The 26185-nt window shown below is 42.8% G+C and overlaps 1 protein-coding gene across 1 annotated transcript in view; it reads left to right on the top strand.

Annotated features, from left to right (window-relative positions):
• Positions 1-8576: 8576 nt before the first annotated feature.
• Positions 8577-26185, top strand: part of LOC116825246 (interleukin-6 receptor subunit beta-like) — a 50290-nt gene continuing 32681 nt past the window's right edge. Inside the window, exons 1-2 of the mRNA XM_075067483.1 lie at positions 8577-8610; positions 10958-11009. Coding sequence (XP_074923584.1) covers positions 8577-8610; positions 10958-11009 — 86 coding nt within the window. The remainder of the gene's footprint in view (positions 8611-10957; positions 11010-26185) is intronic.

Here is a 26185-nt window from a genome sequence, read left to right as displayed (position 1 = left end):
ACATTGTTTTATTTTTGAATGCAGTTTTTATGTACATAATTCTACATTTGTAAGTTCAACTTTCATGATAAATAGATTGTACTACAGCACTTGTATTCGGTGAATTGAAAAATACTATTTCTTTTGTTATATTACAATGCAAATACTTCGAATCAAAACTAAATATAAAGTGAGCACTGTATACTTTGTATTCTGTGTTGTAATTGAAATAAATATATTAGAAAATGCAGAAAACATCCAAAATTATTAAAATAAATGGCATTTTATTATTGTTTAACAGTGCGATTAATCACACAATTAATCATGATTAATTTTTTTAAATCTCTTGACAGCCCTAATTTATTTACAAAACAGTTTAGCCACTATAACTTAGAACATCAATATTTTTCAGACTAGCAGCTGATGAATACTTTAGGATGTGTATAGTTTTATATAGTATGTCTCCAGTCTCCAAAGGGTTAATAGAAAGTTCAGTAAAAGATGTCACCACAGATTGGAGGAAAAGGGACTCATTCTGATCACTCTAATAGCATTATTTTTACCACTGTAATTTAACTGACTTTACTCCTGCTTTATATCAGTGTACTCAAGAACAGATTCAGGCCCCAAAAGTCTATTTTACATCAGATGCTTCCTTTTGAAACAAGACCCCTTAGTAAAATTTGTTTCCAATTGCTTGTTGCTTGAAGTATGTTCCCTTTTAACAACATCTGTTTTCTGCTTCTCATGGGCTGCATTTTAGTGTAGCAAAAAACTTCGTCACAGGATGGAAAAAATAAAACCTGTCAAAATGTACACATTTGTTTTCTGCTTAGCCAATGGAGTTCCTAGTTGCATGTCCATACAATCTCAACACTGGGTATTAAGAACATAGGTTATTGATCTTCTTTTTCTGTACCCAATGTGGGATTTTCCATTTTATAGTCAGAACTGGTTATAGTGATTCAGCACATTGCAGAAGCAGTCCTATGACTTACATTTACAAAAGTCCAAAGGAAATAGCTCATGTGGGGGAGGGAGAAAATGAAATTGTCTGTTAAGGGTTTACAGGTGACAGGCTTTTTGGGGAAAGTTAAACAGAGCATGGACAGATCACTAGCTATGATTTCCTGCATCCTGCATCACAAACAAATGACAAAAACCAAATAAAGACATGAAACCTATTTAAAAGAAATCAGTTTCACAACACCCAAAATGCACAGAATATCCAGATGCTAGAAGCCTGCATAGGGCTGAAAAAACTATCCAGTTGACTCAGCTTGAAAGCCAGACCAGGTGAGTCCTATTGGAAGGGTCAGCTCTACTGTTTTTGCCACCCCAAGCAGTGCGCCGAAATGCCGCCACTGACAGTGGGGCAGTCTGTGCGCCGTTAGGGCGGCATGCACGTTTCTGCAGTGGCGGCAATTCGGCGGTAGCTTCTGTCTTCAGCCAGAAGACAGAAGCTGCGCTGCTGCGGACAGCTGAACATAGAAGCTGCCGCCGAATTGCCGCTGCCGTGGAAACGTGTGTGCCACCCTAACGGCACATGGACTGCCCCTGCTGCCCAGGACAGCAATTCAGCGTACTGCTTGGGGGTAAAAACACACAGACTGTCGCCCCTTGCAGATTGCTGCCCCAAGCACCTGCTTGGGATGCTGTGCCTGGAGCTGGCCCTGCCTATTAGCTCCGATCCAGGGTTATAAAGGATTTCAGTGTCTCTCTTGTGGAACATGGATACAGAGAAGGAAAAAGAACAGGAGTACTTGTGGCACCTTACAGACTAACAAATTTATTTGAGTATAAGCTTTTGTGGGCTAAAACCCACTTCATTGGATGCATGCAGTGGAAAATACAGTAGGAAGATATATATATACACAGAGAACATGAAAAAATGGGTGTTGCCATACCAACAGAAAAGAAGGAAAAGAGATCTTGCCAAGAAAAAGCCTAGAAACACCCAAACTGATCTGAAGATGGGATTGATGGCAGCAACAACTTCTTAGGTTAACGTTTATTATTTATATTATTATTTAATGAGCAACAAAAACAGACTTAGACCAGAGGCTAAGTGTGATGCTGGCAGACCAGGTGCCAGCTCAAGCCAAGGTCTCAGCTGAACACAGATAAATACATAGCGGGGACCAGTCTGGATCATTGGCGTGTTGTTATTGTTAAAACAAGAATTAGAATTGTAAGAATGTGTTTAGACTTTATGAAATGCTTGTAAGTTGCTGCATGCTCTAATCTCACTTGCAATATCGGTATCCCGTGTTATAAGGTGATATATAAGGTCTTGCCTACACTTAAAATGCTTCAGCAGCACAGTTACACACCTGCAGTTCTTCAGTGTAGACGCTACCCGTGCCAACAGGAGAGACACTACCTAAGTCAATCCTGCATTTAGCTTTATATTGATTGAGACTTTGTTAGTAATTGTATGAGGCTGATCCTTCTCCATGCAAACAGGAGTCTAGATTGTTGAGGAACACAGGCCCCAGGTATTGAGCATACATAATGAGGAATGGGTTTATAAAAACAGTCATTACATTCACTTTCTATTTTCAGAAGCTGTAATATCTGAAAACAGACAGATAAAATTAACATGTAAAGTGCGCTCAGAGGCAAGCCAGGATCAAAGCACTATTGATTCAAAACAAGGTACTCACAACACGTGAGCTGCATAAGGAGCTGTCAGCTTGTTTCTGTAAAATGCCATACATCTCAAGGAGCAACTCCTCTCACTTGCTCCACAAAACAACCCCGTATTCTAAGGGTGTATCAACTCTGCAGCTGGGTAGGTAGCCAGGCCAGAGCAGGTAGACAGACACACACACTACCTCTGCTTGAGCTAGCCCACTAAAAATTTCAGTATTGCCAGGGTAACACTGATGGCAGCTCGGGCTAGCTTTCTGAGTACAAACCTGCCTGGATTGCCAGCTGCCCATGCTATCCCAGCTACATTAGTTTTAGCACTCTTGTGCATGGCTGTCTACCCACACTGGAAAGCACACTTCCAAACTCAGCGTAGACACATCTTAACTGTGAAGCTGTAGCAAAAAAGAGACATTGCCTGTCCCTCTAAAAATATTTTCTTGTTTCTTAAAAATATTCTAGCTGACCTACTAGGACAAACTCTGCTCTTACGGACACCAGTGTAAATCAGGTCACTCCTTTGTCAGTGGAGTGCGTGCACATTTACACCACTGTGAACAAAAGTTAAACTTTACTCTCTCAAGACTTTCTTAATAAAATGACAGAAGATTTTGGTTTCTAGTCTGTTCTTCAAAAGAAGCTTTCCCCTGAGATTGTGAATTGCTTGCTCTTTTGTATTCTGTGTTTGCTATCTAGTATATATATATATATTATTTGTGGTTTGTACAGGCTTCTGGGGGGGATTTTTTCAACCTTTTGTTTGGAACGCAACCTTTTGACGGTCTCTGGTTAGAGAACACATTAGGGTGTACATCCTGATTCTCTTTGAGATAATATGTAAATATTTTATCAATAAGCTATTTTATGGTGTAACTTGAAATTGACAAGGAGGAAAGTGGGTGGGGTGGCGATTTCCCTGTGGTTCCAAATTTCCCTCAAGGGGTGTGGCTAAGGGTGGTGTGGGATCTCTTCTGTACAACATGTCAGAGTTAGTCTCTGAGGTCAGAAACAATGTGTTTCTTTGGCAACTACACTCTGCAAAAATCTGTCCTACGTTTTACTAGCTTGGAGTCCTGGAGGTGAACCTAGAGGAAGTAGTGTTGGGTACAGTATACTATTGTCTGTGAGTAGATTTTTAATGAAAATTAACCTTGGTTAAAAGGGAGATAAATCAAACTTCAGCCTTTACTCATAAAACTCCCAAAACGTATTAATTTATTAACATGTCCATAGCCCACAGAAACAATACTTATTTAAAATAACTATATTATGCAACTTCAGCAAAGGGGCAATGAAGATTTCTCAGCTACCATACTTCAAACCAGGTAGGACGTTAATTAAATATGCTATATTGCTTACCATATAACTGTAGTCTATGATGTGCCTATTGGTTTCTGGGTTGATTTTAAGGCATTGGCTTGACTTACGAAGCTCTAAATGGCCTAACCTGTCTGTCCAGTACCCTGATGTAATGGACTTATTCACATGGGGAGACTCCTACTGATTTCAGTGGGGCTCAGCATGAATGCAGGGGTCTATGCATAGGAGTGCAGCTGCAGGATCAGAGTCTCACCACCACAGCTAGTGATATATGGGGATGCATGTGCTGGAGTCCCATTGCTAGAAAGCTGAAAAAGCCTCGCAGGGTATTCTTCATTAAGGCCCCGGCCTTTAAAACACACTTCCTCTTTGGAGTATAATAGAAAGAGATGGTTAATGGGGGTGGGGGGGACAGTTTGGAGTGAGTGAGAGATTCTATTGTAGGGGGGTTACATTAAATGTTGTTGTTGTTGTTAGGTTATTGTTATCTAGGGTAGCTGATGGATGGTGGAAGTGGTTTATTTTAAGATTGTGTTTTTGGGGTGCCCAGAACTTGCAATGGTTGTCTTATTGCAGAATAGTACAAATTTAAATAAATGAGAGGAGGAGATGAAGAAATCCAATAGAACATTGATTTTATGCAACAGCCTTTTTTTTCTCTGGAAACTTGGGCTGAAAATCTGCTTTTGTCCCAAATGAAGCGAGTTTGGTGGTCTATTCTAGTCAATACTGAACATTTGCCAACATCACTGAGAATGATATTCAACCTGGTTTGCAGAAACCAGAAAAACTCATTTCACTTCTGATATAAGTCCAGGCCTGCAAAGGTGAAAGGATAAGATTGACAAGTTGCAGAAAGTGGCTATTTTTAAAGTACATTTTACATTGAATAATTCAGGCTTCATTATACATAAAAAGGTTACTATAGGAACCTGGCAGTGCTGCTATAATTAAAGATGAGTTCTTAATCATTCCTATTATAAATTGCAGTTTTCAGCATTTCGTCTATTTTGATTCACAAGGTTGTATTTAAACTTGTTATATTTGGCCCAAATTCTTTATTTTTAAAATGGCATTAAAGCAATGTGGAGTTTTGGAGTGCCAATAAATATAATTTGGACTTGGTTTATGGTCCTCTCTAAGCTTCCCCATACCCTACACGTATCAAATTCAATATATTTGCTGCTGGACTGTTTTGTTCACAGTGCAGACTCTCTTCAATGGAAACAGGCTGCCTTAAATGTGATTATCCCTCTTGTTTCAAACGAGTACTTTGTATTTAACAAAGTTGGCTCTATTGTTTTCTCCTGATTTGTTTCACCTCTTGTCTTTTATGATCTAATCTATAACTCTTTGATTCACTGTTTCTGCCATCAAACTATAATTGACAAGTTGACTTTTAGAGTCTTTCTTTAGCAATCATAACTTAACAATGGAAAAGAATAATCCCTGCCAACTATTCTTGAGTGGTTTTGAGCAATCTTATTTTTGAGTGACTCAGATTACTCTATTCTTCCTCTCCCCCTCTTTCTCTTTGGGACAGCCTAAAAAAATCTCACAACTAAGGATTTGTCTAGGGGGCAGTTTAAAATGGATTGATTAGACATGCGTTATTTAACTTGCAGTATGTAAGCCGCACATGAGACAGCTGTTTCTCTTTCAGTCTGCATTATTGTGTATGTCTACACTACGGGATTATTCCAATTTTACATAAACCGGTTTTGTAAAACAGATTGTATAAAGTTGAGTGCACGCTGGCCCACTAAGCGCACATTATCGGTAGGTGCGTCCATGGGTGCGGCAGGCTAGATAAATCGTTTCTATCTTGGAGCGTTTGCACTGTGGGTAGCATTTCCTAAGCTATCCCATAGTTCCTGTGAGCTCCCCCGACGGCGCCCTTGGGATATTCTGGGTTGAAGACCTGAGTGCGCTATTGGCCGCAGAAATCATTGTCGCGCGTGTTCTCGTGTAAATGTCTCGTTCACTCATTCGCTTTCCTGCCGGGAAAGCAACAAGCAGACAATCTTAGCTCCCTTTTTCCCTGGATTGCCCCTGGAAGAAGACGACCATAGACGGCAACATGGAGCCTGGGGCCGCCCGTTCAGCCATTTTTTTTTTTTTTTACCTGTATCTGTATGTGTACTGATGGCTTGCGTGACAGAGGCGATCAACTGCCGACAGCGCGACAAAACCTAGCAACAGCAATTAATTGTTGCCTTTGCATGATAGCAGGAGACAGTCCAGTTTTCTATATTCTCCTTGCCATTTTAATTGGCAATGAGAAAATAACGGGGTTTTTATTTCTGTTGTTCTGTACTTAACTAATGTGCTGTCATGGTGCCTCTGGCTGAGTCGGCCGGGGCAGCATAAGACAAAAGAAGAATGACTCCCTGAATATCCTCCCTTTATGGTATCTAAAACATAGAAAGTCATCCTGTCGTAGAATATGGGTAAGTGTACTAGAGAACACAGTGTATCCAGAGAACCAGAGAGCACAAGCACGCTCCGTGTCAGATCCCGCCAGAAATGATGAGCTGCATGCCATTCAGGAGTGTCCCTGCAACAACACCACCTGTTGTTCCCTCCTCCCAACTCCTGGGCTACTGTGGCAGTTGTCCCCCCCATTTTGTGTGATGAATATAAAGAATCAGAGAATAAGAAACACTGACTTTTTAGTGAGTAAAAATGATGGGGAAGACAGCCTCTAAGCTGCATATGATAGTCCAGGCAGACAATTACATATGTGTAGGGGAGAGGAGAACCAGCATCCCCGCTGCTAGAATGTCCAGGCAGTACGAATTTTTTCTTTACACATGAAAGGAAGGGGGCTGATGGAAGCTCGAGCCCCAGTTGCTATGATTGAGGACGGTTACCGCCATTCTGTACCAATCACTGGAATGACTTGGGAATCAATTCTATTTTTTTTAACCCAGGCCACCCAGCCAGCCTCCCTGACCAGCCAGGCACTCCACAGGGCTGATGATGATGACGGATAGGAGTCGAATATTGGGTTCGTCTGCCCCCCCAACCCCAACCCCCACCACCAGGGGAGGGGAGGGAAAGCAGAATACTGCTCTCACTGCCGCAGCATCGCATTCTACCAGCAGCCATCAAGTAGACATAGGGTGACATTGAAAAAGTCAAGAAACGATTTTTTTCACCTTTTCTTTCAACAGGGAGGAGGGGTACAATTGATGAGCTATACCTGATCCACCCCGACAATGTGTCCCTACAATTGGAGCTCAGCCAAGAATGCAATACTTTTCGGAACTACCGGCTGGGGACTGTGGATTAAGCTGGAGTCCTCAGTACCCTCTCTACTCCCTCCTCCATGAGCATCCATTTGATTCTTTGGCTTTCCGTTACTTTGTTACCGCCAGCACTGATGCTGTGGACTTCTGTATAGATGGGCTGGAGATTTTTTTCAATGCTTTGGCATTTTGTCCTCGTAACAAGCTCTGATAGAACAGATTTGTCTCCCCAACAACGTCAGATCCGTATCTCCACCATAAACGGTCCATTGCTGGACTCTTTTGGATTTGACTGCTTGCACCCCCGTGCGATCAGAGCTCCATGGCTGGGCAAACTGAAATGCAATTCAAAAAGTTCGCGGGGCTTTTCCGATCGTACCTGGCCAGTGCTATCGAGTTCGGATTGCGGTCCAGAGCGATCACAATGGTGCACTGTTGGGAATACCACCCGGAGGCCGATAGCATTGATGTTGCGGAACATTAACCCTAATCGTTATGGTAATACCACTGTTTAAGCCTCATATTCCTCTCGTTGGGGAGGAACAGAACCGGTTGAACATGCTAAAAATCCGGTTTAAACGCGTAGTGTAGACCAGCCACAGTGGCAGCTGCTGATTACTTAAAACATATGGCAATTCTCAGAGAGCATTCCATGGCTATTTTTTTTGCCTGCTAGCATGTATAGGCTGGATTTTCTGCTTGATTTTGGGAATCGCATAGCAGAAGCAGGCAGTTCCAAGGGCTTCTCTCCATGCTTCCTCTTCTGGTTGAGCTAGCTCTGTTTTTGAATGCTGTCTAGCTAGCATGGACCCAACAATGCTCAGCAATGTTATAACTGGTAACTCAGACATAGGCAGAGCTGCTTGGTGCTATTTCAGCACCTACAAGCTAGATAAATTCAGAGATCTGAGCTGGCAATGGTTGTTTGGATGAAGGGGGTCACCAGGCAGGATCACATGATGGGGAGAGAAAGGCAATATAATGTGGGATGGCCATGTTGTCCTCATGGCATGGGCCTAGATTCTGACTGTGGGAAATTGGCTCGTGTTGCTCGTCGCTCTAGGATTTCTGTCCCTAAAGGGATCCTGGACTTCTGGGGCAAGCTCTTACCTGACCTACTCATCTTATCATCCATGAGTCTTAGGGTATGTCCTCCACTACGGGATTATTCTGATTTACAGAAACGGTTTTGTAAAAGCTGATTGTGTAAAGTAGAATGTTACACATGGCCAGTACTAAACATTCACATTCAGTGGTGTAGCATTCACTTACGGCTAGCGTCGATTTCTGGAGCATTGCACTGTGGGTAGCTATCCCATAGTTCTTGCAGTCTCCCATCGCCATTGGAATTCTGGCGTGAGATCCCAATGCATAATGTGGCAAAAACAGTATCACAAGGTGATTCTGGGTAAGTCGTCACTCATTCCTCCTCTGTGAAAGCAACGGCAGACAATCATTTCGCACCCGTTTTCCTGGGTTCCGTGGAAGATGCCCATAGCAATGGCACCATGGAGCCTGTTCTTGTTGTCACTGTCCCCCACGCCCGTGTGTTGTACTGGATGCCGCTGACGAGGCGGTACGCACACTACAACAGCAGCATCATTTGCCTTTGCAAGATGGCAGAGAATGTATCGAGTTGTTCTGTACATCTGCCATGCCATTGTAAATGGCAATGAGCTGACAGTTATCAGTCATTCTGTACTGTCTGCTGCTGTTTACGGGTGCCCCGGGCTAGGTCAGCTGGGGGGCGCAAAGACAAAGAAGGGGAATTGATTCCCTGAGTCAATTCCTTCCTTGTTATGGCTATCAAAAAATAGAGTCCGGTCCTGGCCTAGAATATTGGCGTAAGTGTACTTAGAGAACCAGTGTATCAGAGAACCAGAGAGCAAAGGCTTGCTCTGTGTCAGATCCCACAGAATGATGAGCTGCATTGCCATTCTAGGAGCGTTGTCCCTGCACAACCCACCGTTGCTCCCTCTTCTCTCAACCCTCCTGGGCTCGTTGCATTGTCCCCCCCATTTGTGTGATGAAGTATAAAGAATGCAGGAATTAAGAACACTGACTTTTTGGTGAGGATAAAATGAGGGGGCAGCCTCTAGCTGCTATGATGGTCAGACGACATTAAACGGTTGTGGAGGGAGAGGACCAGCATTCCCGCTGCTTATAGGTCCAGGCAGTACAGAATCTTTTCTTTACAGTATAAAGAAGGGGCTGATGGAGTCAGCCATGTTGCTATGATGAAGACAGTTTACCAGCCATTCTTGTACCATCAACCAGGAATCATTCCTATTTATTACCCAGGCGCCCCCAGCCAACCTCACCTGGGCCAGCCCGGAGCACTCATGGTCAGGATGAATGACGAGATGGCTACCAGTCTTCTGTAGTGTACCGTCTGCCACCGGGGAAGGGAGCGGAAGCGGATGCTTGCTGTCAGTGCCGCAGCACCCCGTCTACAGCAGCAGTGCAGTAGACATACAGGTGACATTGAAAAAAGTCAAGAAATAATTTTTTCCCTTTCTTTCACGGGGCATGGTGGTAAATCAGATGAGAATAACCCTGAACCACCCTGGACAGTGTGTTGACCCTACAGCATTGGAGCTCAGCCCAAGACTGGCAAATGCTTGTTCGGAACTGCGGATAGCTGGAAGTCGTCGGTACCCCCTCCCTCCCCTCCCCTCCAAGTGTTCCATTTGATTCTTGGCTTTCCATATTGTTTGTACACAGCACGTGTGCTGTGGACTCTGTATGATGGCCTGAGAAATTTTTTCAAATGCTTTGGGCATTTTTGTCTTCTGTAACAGAGCTGCTGATAGAACAGATTTGTCTCCCCATACAACGATCAGATCCAGTATCTCCCATACGGTCCATTGGGGAGCCTGCTTTTTGGATTTGGGACTGCATTGCCACCCGTGCTGATCAGAGCTCCATGCTGGGCAAACAGGAAATGCAATTCAAAAGTTCGCGGGGCTTTTCCTGTCTACCTGGCCAGTGCATCCGAGTTCGGATTGCTTTCCAGAGCGGTCACAGTGGTGCACTGTAGGATACCACCTGGAGGTCAATACCATCAATTTGCGGCCACACTAACCCTAATCTGACATGGTAATACTGATTTCAGTGCTACTCCTCTAGTCAGGGAGGAGTACAGAAACCGGCTGGTTTAAAGAGCCCTTTATATTGATATAAAGGGCCTCGTTGTGTGGCCGGGTGCAAGGTCAAATCAGTTTAATGCTGCTAAAATCGGTTTAAATGCGTAGTGTAGACCAGGTCTTACTGGTCATCCTTTGACGGGTGGGGGAGGTTAGCAGAGTGGACAGCAGCAGCATCAATCGTCCTGGGCTGGGTAGTAGGGTAATTGATCAAAATCTTGCCCAGCTCCTGAAAAAAGTGGACAAGTCACATTTCCACTGCCAGACTTTTTCCTGGCAGCCCCAGTTTGAATGTAAATCCTCCAGAGCTGCTTGCTCTTTATCCTGCACTAGTCAGCATCCCAGCTGTGGCCACTTGCAGTCATGTCCACAGAAAGATCCTTATTCCAGTGGCTGGCCACTGGAGCTTCCCACTTTGACACCTTTTCCCATCTGGGTATCTCTTACAATCCAGTGTATCACCAATAAGCATCATAAGAGAGTCACTGGTATTCACCTGATGTTAGTGTAATAGGTAGTGGATTGAATGGGAAGTTTGGAGAGGTTCAGCTAGAAGTCGACTGAAGCCCATGAATATGCCCATAGTAACGATTATGCTTCTTTTTAAAGGAGAAGATGAAGTGCTTCTTATTGCTTGTGTCTATGGCCTTGTTCACAACAGGTGAGTTTTCATTCACTGCATAATGTATCCATTTACAAATAGTAAAAAATGGTAATAAGTTACTTAAATATGGTCATTTCATGCCCAAAGAACTGTCTGTATTAACTCATGGCAGGAGAGACTATGCAAAAAAACTTTAAAAAGAAAACTTCAACACATATATTCTTTCCATATTTGTTTTACATTCTTGCTGTTAATTTTATCCTATGTTATCTTCCAGATTCTTCTAATTGCTTGGAATCTGATCTTCCATTTTGCAAGCAAGTTCCAGGTAAATAACTCTCTTTAGGCAATAGCTAGTTAATGGCAAGGATGGGCCCCACTGCTGAAGGAAATCCCCCAGTTGAAGTGATTGGGTAATCAATTTGGGTTTGAAATATTCATTAGCTTAAAGTTTTTTGGCTGCAATCCAATCTCCATTGGATAGAGATTTCTGAAAAGTAGCACCAAAAGTTTCTTCAGAACTGATTTCTGATCTCTCTGTGCTGAGTTCGCTCTGTTGCCTCAATGGAGAGATGTGACATGGTCAAAACGCCAAGCTAGGAAAATGATCTTTTCAGGAGAATTCTGAATGCGTGTGAATGGCGGTAAAATTGTATTTGTCAGGGCCAGAGAGAAGGATGTTGCCACAATCGAGGTGCAATATGATGATGCAATAGGGAAGGAGGAGTCAGTGGATGGAGCCAGTAGCTGTGTGAATAGATAGGAATGGCCATATCATAGAGATGTTATGCAAGATTTTGACGTAGCCTGGATGCAAGACCCTAGAGAGAGCTCCAAGTTGAAGAGGACACCCATGTTACAGGCCTGAGTGACCACCAGGATTGTGGAGTTGTCCACAGTGATTGAGAAAGGAGGTAGCAGAGAGGGTTTTGGGGCGGGAGATTAAAAACTCTGCTGAAGCCATGTTGAGCTTAAACTGACTGCTAGACAGCCATATGGAGTTTTCTGAAACACAGGATAAGATTTTAGTTTGGACAGGAGACAGAACTGGAGTAGAGAGGTAGTTTAGTGAGTTGTCTGCATAGCATTGGCAGTTGAATTTGGATTTGTGGATGAGATTACACAGAGATAAGATGTAGAATGGGAGGAGAAGGGGGATGAAGGACTGAGGTCTGTTGAACCCCCACAGACTAGGTCTGAGCTTTGCTAGGAAAAGGTCACTGAAGACTTTGGCAAGAGAGGTTTCAGTGAACTGCAAGGGATGGAAGCTGAATTGGAGAGATCCTAGGTTAGAACTTGAGGAGAGAGGCTCCGGACAGTAATTTTAGAAGGCGTGTTCAGTGATCTTACAGAAGAAGGGGATATGGGGCAGTAGTTAGAGGTAAGTGAGGTCTAGGATGGAAGTTCTTTAAGATGAGAGAGACTGAAGCATGCTTGTATTGTGAGGGGACAGAGCGAGAGGTTAAGGAGAAGAGGGAGGGAGGGGATGTGCCAAGGAGATCTGGAGAAAGGATGGGGTTACTGGGGCATATGGAAGGTTTAGAGGAGGAGAACAGATGAGAAACTTCTGCATCTGTTACAGGAGAAAGGAGGCAGGAGTTGTAGGAAGGGAAGGAAAGGTCACACTATATCTTGTCAGTTTTCTCTTAGCAGAAATTGGCAAGATGTTGCAAGGAGAGAGAACTGGAGACAGAATGATGGGAGGGGTTGAGGACAGTCAACGGTGGCAAAAAGGCAGTTGGGATTGCAAGCATGAGATTGAATAAAATTGGAGAAGTGAGTTGTTAGCAAAGAAGCAGCAAAAGTGAAGGAGGAGAGAACAAATTGGTAGAAGAGGAAGTCATCCCTGTCACAGAATTTCTGCCAGAGTTGATCTGCAAAGCAAAAGCAGAAGTGGAGAAAGATGATGTTGGAGGTGAGCCAGGAAGGAAAGAAAAAAAAAGAATCAAGGATGGAGGAGAGTGAAGTACGGAGAAAGTCAACAACCATATCAATGGAGAAAAAAGGCAGGGAGGAAAGGGCTGAAAGCAGATGGAAGTAATCAGTGCTGATGGATTAGAAGTAATGGAAAGGCCAAGTGACAGGGAATGAGGGAGGGACTAATGGGGAACGCTGAAGGAGACCAAGTGATGACTGGAGAGCGGAACACAGCACAGAGAGATCAGAAAGCAGTTCTTGGTGAATATCATGTCAAATCAGTTTTGACTCACTTTGGTGAGTAACTTTTTGGTGAGTGGGAGAGTTGAAACGGGGCAGCTGGTGAAATGAAGAGATGAGGGAGAGGAAACTCGCAGCTACGTGGCTGGATGTATCATCAACATGGCAGTTGAAGTCACAGAGGTTGAACGGAAGAACTTGTGAGGAGAAGATGAAGAGGAGAAAGAGAATGTCAGGAGTTGAAATCAGAGAGGAAAATTGATAAGGAGGAGTTGAGTGGACAGCAATGTAGTGGGGGAGAAGAGTCAGATGCAATGCTATTGAAAAAAAGAGAGAGAGTGGGGAGGGGTTGGAAGTGCCAGGGAGAGAAAAAGCCCAATTCCACCACTATGGTCTGACTCAGGATGAGGAGTATGAAGGAGAGTCCTCTGTAAGAGAGGGCAGCTACAGAGGCCATGTCAGATTAAGGGATTCATGAGCTGGAGGGAAAAAGATGTGAAGAGATCATGGATGGTTGCAATCTTTTTAGAGATGGATTGGGCATTCCAAAGACAGCAGGAGGGGGGATGGGTGTGAGATTGGGAATGGTGGTGCAAAAGAGGAAGAGGTGGTGGGGGGGATGCATGTGGGTGGTGCCAAGGTTGGGGCAAATGTCACCAGAGATGAGGAGGAAGCAGGAGAGGAGGATGTTGATGTGAGATTTCCCCCTCCTCCCACCTGCACAAATCCAGAAGTAGGTAGATCTGGTGGGAACTATAGAGGGATGGGGAAATGGGTCCAGGGGGAGGAAGGAGGATAAGGAATGCTATGATTCAGAAGAGGCACTTGGCGAGAGGTGTGGCAGATGGATGAGAGAAAAAGCTATTGGAAAACATTTTGAAAGTAATGCTACTGCGCCCCCTCAAGTGCATTGCCCTTCTCAGCTGGAGATGCAAGAGTAAGCAGGTTAGGCTGCACCACTGGCAATATTGGGATGACAGGCACAGCAGAAGTAGAGCAGCCTGCTGGAACTTTTGCAGCTGCCTCTCAGAAAGTTGGGGTGCTGAACAATTGTTTCATCAAATAGGATTTTTCTGCCAGTGAAAACAGTTCCAGCATAGAAGATGGACTCTGAGTACACAGTGAGCACTGGATGTGTCAGGTAGACACCAGCCATTCTTGCTGGAATCAGCCACAGACAGCTTTCCAGGCCACACATTTAATTCAGTATCTGTTGACTATAACCCTTATGAAAACATTGCTGAAAAATCTTGCTGATTAATAAAGAGTTTTCAAAGTGAAAAAACTAGTCCATTTCCCCTTTGTCTTTTCAAAAGATATTAGATCTCTGGTGGGAGGAGATATAGTGGAATGAAAGTAGAAGTCATTGGATGAAACTGTGCAAAGGAAAATTTAAGTTCAGTAAGGAAACACTTGATAATGGGAAGCTTTATTTGACTGTAGAATGAAGGGGTTGGAACATCATTGTTTGAATAACTGAAAACTGATCTGATCAAGATACTGGAGAATGTAATGTACAAACAGACCTGCATTAGCGGGGAGACAGATCAGCTGAGCTACTAGGCCCTGTCCATCTCCAATTCCTTTGATTCCAAGTTGTTCATTATATTGAAATCACCTGCAAACTGAAGGCATTTTTGTAAAGATGCTTTTTTGCTTCTAAACACCCCTTTTACTCTGCTGTTTATCCATAGTGGTATTTTTGGTCCTCTTACTGTTGTTTTTTTTATTTGCGATATACATTTAGTTTGAGCCTCTTATGGTGTTTTTAAATAGTCTCCACGCAGTTTGTAGACATTTCACTCTCATAACTAATTCTTTTAATTTCTATTTAACTAGCTTCCTTTGTATACTTCCCTTTTTGAAGTTCAATGCTACTATGATGGGTGTCTTTGGCATTTTTCCCCCTACAAGGATGTTAAATTTAATTACATTATGGTTGCTATTACCAAGCAGTTCAGCTAGATTCACTTCTTGGACCAGATCCTGGTTTTCACTTAGGACTAAATCAAGAATTGCCTCTCCCCTGGTGGATTCCAGGACTAATTGCTCCAAGAAGCAGTCATTTAATGGGTCTAGAAACTTTCTCTCTGCATCCCAATCAATGAGGATAATTGAAATCTCCCATTATTATTGCATTGTCTGCTTTTGTAGTAGGGCAGTCAAATGATTAGAAAGTTATCAGAAGTAATCATGAGATTAAAAAAAATATAGTCACAATTAATCACAGTTTTAATCACACTATTGACTATAAATACTTTTGGATTTTTTCTACATTTTTAAATATATTGATTTCAGTTACAACACAGAATTCAAACTGTATAATGCTCACTTTATATTATTATGGTTAAATATTTGCACTGTAAAAAAAAAAGCATTTTTCAATTCATCTCAAGCAAGTCCACTCAGTCCTGCTTTTTGTTCAGCCAATTGCTAAAACAAACAAGTTTGTTTACATTTACAGGAGATAATGCTGCCCGCTTATTTACAATATCACCTGGAAGTGAGAATAGGCATTAACATGGCACTGTTGTACCCAGCATTGCAAGGTATTTACATACCAGATATGCTAAACATTCATATGCCCCTTCATGTTTTGACTTGTAAGTTCTAAAGTTTTACATTGTTTTGTTTTATGAGTACAGTTATGTTAAAAAAGTCTACATTTGTAAATCTTTCATGATAAAGATTGCACTACAGTACTTGTATTAGATGAATTGACAAATACTATTTATTTTATTTTTTTACCATACAAATGTGTAATAAAAATATAAAGTGAGCACTGTACACTTTGTACTGTGCTTTAATTGAAATCAATATATTTGAAAAACATACAAAAAAATCCAAAAATATTTATAGTAAATTTAAATTGGTATTCTATTATTGTTTAACAGTGCGATTAAAACTGCAATTAATAATGACTATTTTTTTAATCTAGTTAATTTGTTTTGCAGTAATTTCATGAATTAACTGTGATTAACTGACAGCCCTTGTTTGTAGCATCTCTAATTTCCCTGTTCATTTCAGTCACCCTCACTATCCTGGTCAGGTAGTCGGCAGTATATTACTGCTATACTCTTTTATTGTTCAAGACTTGAATTTCTATCCATCGAGATTCTGTGGTACATGGTTTGATTCATTTAAGATTTTTACTTTAACTCAATGCTTCTTTTCACATTTAGTGCCATGCCTCCATCAGCACAACCTATTGTGTGATCCCTATATATTTTGTACCCTGATATTACTGCATCCCACTGTTTATCCTTATAACACCAAGTTTCTGTGATACCTATTATATCAATATCCTCATTTAATGCCAGGCTCTCTAGTTCACCCATCTTACTATTTAGACTTCTAGCATGTGTATATATAACACTAACAGATCCCAGTAGTCAGCGGGTGGGATCAAACCTGGGACCTCTAGTGCATGAGCTAAAATGCCATCTGGCTCTTAGATAAGGCTGTAGAACCAGGGCCGTCCTTAGGATTTATGGGGCCTTACGCAGTATTATTAAACTGGTGCCCCTATGCCAGATGGCAGCCCAAACTCACAGCCTGATGGGGGAGGGGGAGGGGGAGGAGGGACAAGACAGCAAAGGATAATGAGATACCTGGCCTGCCTCATGGTGGCGGAGAGTCACAGTTCCCCGCAGAGACTCCCATACCCTCTCCCTCATGCAGAATGGACATGAAGAAAGTACCTAATTAAAAGCACTAAAATTTGGGAATAAAAAATGTCAGTCACAGGTTTTTTGATATGCCCTGAAGTTTGTCAGAGATTTATTTGCAAAAACTTCGTAGTAAGGGTGAGTCAGCTGTCCTGCTGAATACAACATTACATATAATGGAATACATGATGCAGCTCTACTCTGTTTTACATTTTCTTAATCAGTATTTCTAAGCTGAATTTATATTTTAAATGTACTCTTAAACCTTAAGCCAACATTCCAGATTACTATATATTTAACTCACTGAAACAAAGACATTATTTTAAATTAATCAGAGAGGTTTAGTGTGTTCATAACAATGTTCATTGCTTTTAGAAAAAGGGAACAGTAATTTACTTTGTGTGATCTCCATAACAAGAGACATGGTTATGAAATTTCACCAACTTTAAAAAAATATGTTTCCAAAGATTTTAGGTATAACAAGGATTTTATGTCTTACTAAGGTACTGATTTTGCTGGAGGGTTCTTTTAAAACTAGTTCATCGGATAGTCAGAAGTAAAGAAAGGGAAACTCTTTGTCCAGCTATCTGGAAGGGAAGGACTGTTGTCCCTTTAAGGGCTCTCTTCAGTGGGGAGTAGGGGGAGAGGCGGTGAAGGGATGGACAGAAAGGACAGGAAAACTTGGAAGCACTTTTTTTTTTTAACTATAGTAATTAAAATGTGTATTTTAGATAAGGGAGGTCTTTTGAAGGATTTATTTAAAAAACTGTATGTCTGAAGATCCATGCATTTAAGGCTAAAGATGATTGTGCATCTAAAACTCTATGCAAGCATTTTTTAGAAATGTGATTTTATAATCTTCACCAGCTCACTAATGAAATATTTTTAAAGCAAATTTTAAACTAAGGTCCTGTAGACTGACATGTTCTGTGTAAATATTACATTAATGCACAACTGTTTTTGTCAGTAAAGTCAGAAACTGACAGTATAAAAATTTATTTGGGCATAAGCTTTCGTGGACAGCTGATGAAATGGGTTCTAGCCCACAAAAGCTTATGCCCAAATAATTTGTTAGTCTCTGAGGTGCCACAAGGACTCGTCCTTGTTTTTGCTGGTACAGACTAACAGGACTACCACTCTGAAACCTGTCAGTATATACCTTGGGGTTGGCAAATGCCTGTTAAATGGCTTTATTACCCCTTGAATGTCTCTTTAACAGTTTCAATGTTGTGCTAATAGGTCTGGCAGGCTGGAGGTTTTTTCACTTTTAACTACTAGATTCCCTCCCAAGGAAGACTCACCAGGCTAGAGCAGCCATCTGTGGGAGCCTGCAGGAAGGGTCAGAACAGGGATAGGAAAAGAAGAGGGTGGACACTAAGACCCAGTGCTGCCCCAAATTTTCAGGTGCCCTACGCAGCTGCCTATGCCTAAGGACGGCCCTGTGTAGAACAGACTCATTAATCTCTCTCAGAGGTCTCTTGGTGCCACTAGATGGGACAGAACACCTCACCCAGGAGGTCAGTAGCACAGCTGGGGGGAGTGGGGGAGCTGCTGCTCCCCTACGGAGCACAAGTGGCGCTTTTTAATTTTACTCACCAGGGAGCAAAAAGAAAAGAAAAAAAAAAGGCGCCACCCGCTGCAGCACTTTTACTGACGGGACGGTGCTCCAGGTTTTCGGTGGCACTTCAGCAGCGGGACCTTCACTTGCTTTGGGTATCTTCGACAGCACTCAAGCTTCATCACCGAAATGCCACCGAAGACCTGCAGAGCGAGTGAAGGTCCCGCCGCCGAGATGCTGCCAAAGATCCGAAGCGCTGCCCCATCAGTAAAAGCACCACAGCAGGTGGCAGCTTTTTTTTCTGCTCCCCCTCTACCTGGCTACACCACTGCAGGTGGTGTGTGGGTTACATACTTCTCCTAGCTGAGGGAGCACATCCCAAGCTTCAGAGACTTCCCAGTTGAAATCCCAGATGAGCCTGCACTTGTAACATTGACAGACCCTGGTTGTCATCAGGATTGAACCTAGGACCTCTGAAGCTTAGTGCATGAGCCTCTACTGCATGAGCTAAAAGCCCTATGGCTCTTAGCTAAAGCTGTAGAACAGACTCATTTTATCTCTCTCTCTGTGGTCTCGGTGCCACTAGATGGGACAGAACACCACACCCAGGAGGTATGTGGTTTACATATATAAGCACTTGTACATTGTCAGTATTCAGTCGCTTACCTTCATGTGTTCTATTTAAGTAGGACTCTTACATTTAACTGTTCCTCAGTAGCTCCTACCTGTACTTCACCAACTTCTTTCCTAGGATATAGAGTTCCCCTTTTAATAAAAATTCACCCCTAAGGGATGTCTCTGCCTGAACCATGTTCTCATCCGTACTTGTTGGCTTTCTCCCACCCCTTGGTTTAAAAAAATCCTGTATAACTTTTTAAATTTTACATGCCAGCAATCTGGTTCTGTTTTGGTTTAGGAAGAGCCCATCCTCCCTAGAGGCACCGCTTTTCTCCAAAGCCTCCCCAGTTCCTAATAAACCTAAATCCCATCTCCCTACACCATCATCTCATCCATGCATTGAGACCCTGCAGTTCTGCTGGTCTTCTTGGCACTGTGCTTGGAATTGGAAGCATTTCAGAGAATGCTACCATAGAAGTCCTGGACTTTACTCTTACCTAGCAGCTTAAATTTGGCCTCTAGGCCTTCTCTCCTACCTTTCCTATGTCATTGGTACATATGACCGTGGTCTCCTCCCCAGCATGACACAAAAATCTGTCTGGATATCTCATGAGATCCACAACCTTCACACACAGCAGGCAAGTCACCATGCAGTTCTCCCAGTCATCACAAACCAGCTATCTATATTTCTGTTAAGTAAATCCCCCACTCTGCTACCTGGCTCTTCCTAGTAATTGGGTCCTCTCCTTCAATGGGTAGCCTCAGTGTGAGGGGATATCATGACATCATCTAGAAGGAGGTCCCAGCTATGAAATAATTTCCCTCTGCTCCAGCTTGATGTTTCCTTCCCTGAAACTTTCATCCTCCTCAGCAGTACAGATGCTGTCAGATGGGGGGTGGGACCGTTCTACTGTGTGTCTGAAAGTCTCATCTACGTACCCTCTGCCTCCCTTAGCTCTTCCAGTTCAGCCACTCTGGTCTCAAGAGCCCATACTCAGTCTCTGAGGACCATGAGTTGCTTGCACTGAAAATACATGTCACTGCCCACAAGGCAGGTAATTGTACATGCTGCATTCAATGCAATAAACTGGTTAGCTCTGACTTCTGCCAGTATTATTTTTACTTTTGCACGGTTTGTTTGTGACCTAAGTTTAGAAAATGTTAAGTGTAGAAGATTGGTTTTGTTTGGGTTTTCTCCTCCTTTCTGTGTTTCTTTTCCTGAGGTTTTTTTTTTTGGCAGTTAGGTTAAAACCCCTCAGCTGCCTCTTCCTGCCATTGAGCTATCTCTGCTGCCAAACTCTCCTTGGTAGCTCACTCTGTCCCAGGTCACACTCTCCTTGAGAGCTGGACCAAGAAGGAATGCCTCTCTGAACTCCCTCACATAACTCCCCTGTTTGCTCCTGGTGGTCACTTAAGAGCTGGCTTTTTAAACCCCTGTTCTCAGTGAGATAGGATCCCTTGACAAGGGCATGGGGCTAAAGGGCTTAGGGATCAAAGAATAGCACACTAGAGCCTCATTAGTAAACTCTCAGCCTAGCCTAGCTGGCTGCTTGGCTCAGCACATAGCCCCTACAACAGACCACACCGTGCTCTAAAATGTACCTAGTTTGTGTTGATGTAGTGTGACAAAGTTCCTCCTCTACCTTGGTGGGTCCTGCGCTTCTTGGCAGATTTGCTCACCTCAGTGATCTTCCCCACAGTCTGGGTCAACTCCTCCTGTGTCTGATCAGGAGTTGGGAGGTTTGGGGGGAACCCGGGCCCGCCCTCTACTCCGGGTTCCAGCCCAGGGCCCTGTGGATCGCAGCTGTCTATAGTGCCTCCTGTAACAGCTGCATGACAGCTACAACTCCCTGGGCTACTTCCCCATGGCCTCCTCCAAACACCTTCTTTATCCTCACCACAGGACCTTCCTCCTGGTGTCTGATAACGCTTGTCCTCCTCAATCCTCCAGCAGTACACACTCTCACTCTCAGCTCCTTGCCTTCTTGCTCCCAGCTCCTCACACACGCTCCTTCTCCTCTGGCTCCTCCCTGCCTGACTGGAGTGAGCTCCTTTTTAAACCCAGGTGCCCTGATTAGCCTGCCTTGATTGGCTGCAGGTGTTCTAATTAAAGTAGCTATCTCTACTGCCTTCTAGAAAGGTCTTAATTGGCTCCAGGTGCCTTGATTAACCTGGAGCAACTGTCATTTGCTTACCAGGGTACTGGGTATTTGTTTAGCCTGGGGCTAACATACCTGTTTCTCAGTACTTTGCTGTAGCCATTTGGCCTTGCCCCATCACAGTAGTTAATTTCAAAGTCTATGTTAACGTGAGCTAGGTACATTTGAGTATGTACCAACAAGGTCTAGATGGGGCAGTTAGAGCACAGCACACTTGTGTGCTTTACAGATCACACCCCTCTGGTGCTCTTTGTATAGACAAGCCCTAAAGTGGCTGGGTTTTAAGTAATTCCTGATTGTAGTCCTAAATGCATAGATGTCTGTTTTGCCCAAACACTATCATTTTGACAGGCAATCCCACGGGCTAATTAAGAAGATGTATCCTATTTTGGATGTATTGCCTTTTTATTTTGAGAATTGCCTTCCTCTTGTTAATGGGGTATTATAAATAGATGTCCAAGATAGGCCTTCACTATATAGTGTGATTGCTTATTTAGTTTGCTTTCATTTTGCAGATTGGCATGCCGAACTGACTTGCTACACAGAGAGAGAAATAGGTCTATTTTGCTCCTGGCTGCCTGTCCCCTGTGCTCCAAAAACCACTACTTATACAATAATTTTAAAGTGGTAAGTTTGAAAGACATTTCAGAAAGTCTGTCGTTGCTTGGTGTGATTCTTTCTGTACTGACTTAAGTTCTCTCTCCTATATTAGACAAGCAATCAGATTCTGGACAGCTAAACACTGAAGGTCAAAGTCTTCCCTCAGATTTTGTACTCATATGTAATACCCACTGATTTCAGGGGAACTGCATTTTACAAACTGATGGGAGAAATTAGTGTGGAGGATGAAAAAGATTCAAGGCAGGTGGGCTAGTAAGCAGTGCAGAAGTATACAGGACTTCTGCATAAATGGCTTTGGCCTCCACCAGTTTATGTATCTATCTCAACATTTCCTATAGAGTCCACCACACTAGTGCCTAATTTCAGTAAGTAAAGGGATTAACTGCTCTGCTAGTTGCGCAGGGGAAGGTGAGGGTGACAATCTCTCTTCCTTGTTGGGGACAAATCAATGGAAACGCCCTGGGTATGATCTCACAGGTTTTCTGTCCCTTGCAAAGGTTCTTCCTCCTTTGGGGACAACTTGCCCATGTATTGTTTTTAAAAGGAGTAGTAGAAAGCAGCAGTACAAGTCGGTCTGAACTGTGATGTGATTTTTCACCATACTATGTAGGGTGACATGTACACCATTTGCTTGTTTACATTTACAAGAGCCGTAGTTAAGAGCACATCCTCATGCTGAGTAAATGGCTGTACATTGAGGAATTCCCCTGGTTCCACTGCGGCCAGCGAGCAAGAGAATCATCTCTTATGGGCCAGAATGGCAGTGGAGGTGCTTGGCAGATTCGGTGCTCCCCACTGATTCCTGCACTCTCCCATTCTGTGAGGAATGGCTGGTGGATCCACCCTGTGGAGGATGCACTAACTCCACTCCAACTCCTCCCCTGCCTGGCTCAGTCTCTAAAGCGCCTCTATTCCCTGAAGTGCTGGGAACCCCTTTGGAGCACAGACTTGTGTTGAGAACCCATTTCACTTGCGTTGACCCAGCAGAAGCACCAGATCTGTTGCACTCTGTAGCTGTGCAGAGCAGGCATGTCTTGCTTATCATTTGTCTCACTCCGTGCTGAATGTTTCTACATACGTAGTGGATGTGAGTATTCCAGAAAACCCCAGCCATTATCAGACCCCATTATGCTAGGTGCTATATATACACATAGCATGAGAGAGATCCTGCCCTGAAGAGCTCACATTCAGAACAGAGAAAGCAGATGAAGGGGAGAAAGAAGAGATACAGCATACAAGCAGAAGACTGAGAACCAAGGCACAAAGAGATTGTGACTTTTCCAAAGTCACACCGAGAGACTGTGGAAGAGACAGGATTTGATCCAAGGTCTCCCAAATTCTAGTCCAGAGCTCTTAACAAGAAAATATTCTTCCTTTTTATTGGGTTTTTAGAAAAGCATTTGCTTAAGCCGAGCTGAGGACATTATTGCTTTCTGCAATTAACATCAGTTGGAAATTGGAAGAGTACTGTGTATGATTTAGCTGTCATGAAGGAAGAGATTAAAGAAAAACCTCACACAGATGCTCTAGCTGTGTACTCAAAAAATCATGCTTTGAAATATTAACTGCTGATCTACAGTTAAGCTGACTTAGAAGATTCAGGAGAAAACCTTCACACGTTCATGTATTAAATATTGCATTGTGACTAAAAAAATCTGGTAGGTAAGTAATATCACTAGCCATAAAATAAATATTCCATTTTAAAAACGGTGTTGAGACTGCACATCTTAGCTGTACAAAATCTCCTGTCCTCAGTGTTCAGGAAAGGATGTATAACCTTTTCGGGGATATGAGATAGCATGTTCCCAGTGTCTATCTTTTTCTCTCCCATTTTTGCTTACATGCCAGGAAATTCTATTAAAAGCTGTGTCTAAGTATCATTAAGACTCCGTGGTTAAATCACTCAGAGGTCAGGAAATGCCAAAGTAAAGGTTTGTCCATAAAGTTCATCTGCCCCCTTGTGTATATGCATTATAATGCATTTTTTAGTTACATCACATACTATTTCCCAAACAATGCCCTGTACTATAATATACAATTATTTTCTACAGACATGGATACACATGTAACATTTGCAGAACTTTGTACTACACTGTGACTGTCAGACAAAAAGGGCCAAATCCTCAGCTGTGCTGGGGCCACTCCACCCACTTTGATTTCCCCAGCATAGGAGAACCATTGGGTGGTTTAGAGACACCACAATGGCTCCTGCACCAATCTCTCTTCCTGGTCCCACCAGTGGAGTCATGGCTACAGTAACGGGATTTGGCGGAGGCAGTTCCGAGGTGCCTCAATGGCCCATAGGAGTGATTGACAGCAAGCACAGTTTAGGGCAGTCTTCAGGCTGTTCTAATTTATGCCAGGGAACTAACCTGACGCTAAGTATGGCACATGATACCTTTCCATTCCTCCTCCTGAAAAGCATTGAGACCATAATGTATGAAAATCATTCCTATACCAGGTATGTGAAAGAGTTTGATCCAGAGGACAGTGGCAGTTGAGAACCCTCTAGATCTTGCAGGTTTGGTCTGTAACGAAATAAAGGTTCCTGTGAACGTAAGAAGAACAAGAGAACAGCCGTACTGGGTCAGACCAAAGGTCCATCTAGCCCAGTATCTGTCTACCGACAGTGGCCAATGCCAGGTGCCCCAGAGGGAGTGAAGCTAACAGGCAATGATCAAGAGATCTCTCTCCTGCCATCCATCTCCATCCTCTGATGAACAGAGGCTGGGGACACTGTTCTTTACCCTTCCTGGCTAATAGCCATTTATGGACTTAGCCACCATGAATTTATCCAGTTCCCTTTTAAACATTGTTTATAGTCCCAGCCTTCACAATCCTCCTCAGGTAAGGATTCCACAAGTTGACTGTGCGCTGTGTGAAGAAGAACTTCGTTTTATTTGTTTTAAACCTGCTACTATTAATTCATTTGGTGACCCTAGTTCTTGTATTATGGGAATAAGTAAATAACTTTTCCTTATCCACTTTCTCCACATCACTCATGATTTTATATACCTCTATCATATCCCCCTTAGTCTCCTCTTTTCCAAGCTGAAAAGGCCTAGCCTCTTTAATCTTTCCTCGTATGGGACCCTCTCCAAACCCCTAATCATTTTAGTTGCCCTTTCTGAACCTTTTCTAGTGCTAGAATATCTTTTTTGAGGTGAGGAGACCACATCTGTACACAGTATTCGAGATGTGGGCGTACCATGGATTATATAAAGGCAATAATATATTCTCAGTCTTATTCTCTATCCCTTTTTAATTTGATTCCTAACATCCTGTTTGCTTTTTTGACCGCCTCTGCCCACTGCGTGGACATCTTCAGAGAACTATCCATGATGACGCCAAGATCTTTTTCCTGACTCGTTGTAGCTAAATTAGCCCCCATCATATTGTATGTATAGTTGAGGGTTATTTTTTCCAATGTGCATTACTTTACATTTATCCACATTAAATTTCATTTGCCATTTTGTTGCCCAATCACTTAGTTTTGTGAGATCTTTTTGAAGTTCTTCACAATCTGCTTTGGTCTTAACTATCTTGAGTAGTTTAGTATCATCTGCAAACTTTGCCATCTCACTGTTTACCCCTTTCTCCAGATTCATTTATGAATAAATTGAATAGGATTGGTCCTAGGACTGACCAAATATATTATTGCCTTTATAATAAATCCATGGTACGCCCACATCTCGAATACTGTGTACAAGATGTGGTCTCCTCACCTCAAAAAAGATATTCTAGCACTAGAAAAGGTTCAGAAAATGGCAACTAAATGATTAGGGGTTTGAGAACAGACCCATACGAGGAAGGATTAAAGAGGCTAGGCCTTTTCAGCTGGAAAAGAGGAGACTAAGGGGCGATATGATAGAGGTATATAAAATCATGAGTGATGTGGAGAAAGTGGATAAGGAAAAGTTATTTACTTATTCCCTAAATACAAGAACTAGGGTCACCAAATGAAATTAATAGGTAGCAGGTTTAAAACAAATAAACGAAGTTCTTCTTCACACAGCGCACAGTCAACTTGTGGAATTCCTTACTGAGGAGATTGTGAAGGCTGGGACTATAACAATGTTTAAAAGGGAACTGGATGAAATATATTATTGCCTTTATAATAAATCCATGGTACGCCCACATCTCGAATACTGTGTACAAGATGTGGTCTCCTCACCTCAAAAAAGATATTCTAGCACTAGAAAAGGTCAGAAAATGGCAACTAAATGATTAGGGGTTTGAGAACAGACCATACGAGGAAGGATTAAAGAGGCTAGGCCTTTTCAGCTGGAAAAGAGGAGACTAAGGGGCGATATGATAGAGGTATATAAAATCATGAGTGATGTGGAGAAAGTGGATAAGGAAAGTTATTTACTTATTCCCTAAATACAAGAACTAGGGTCACCAAATGAAATTAATAGGTAGCAGGTTTAAAACAAATAACGAAGTTCTTCT

This window comes from Chelonoidis abingdonii, chromosome 6 (genome assembly GCF_003597395.2).
Source record: "Chelonoidis abingdonii isolate Lonesome George chromosome 6, CheloAbing_2.0, whole genome shotgun sequence".
Classification (NCBI taxonomy): domain Eukaryota; kingdom Metazoa; phylum Chordata; order Testudines; family Testudinidae; genus Chelonoidis; species Chelonoidis abingdonii.
Note: the sequence above shows the minus strand (reverse complement) of the source record. Positions and strands in the feature narration are given on the sequence as shown.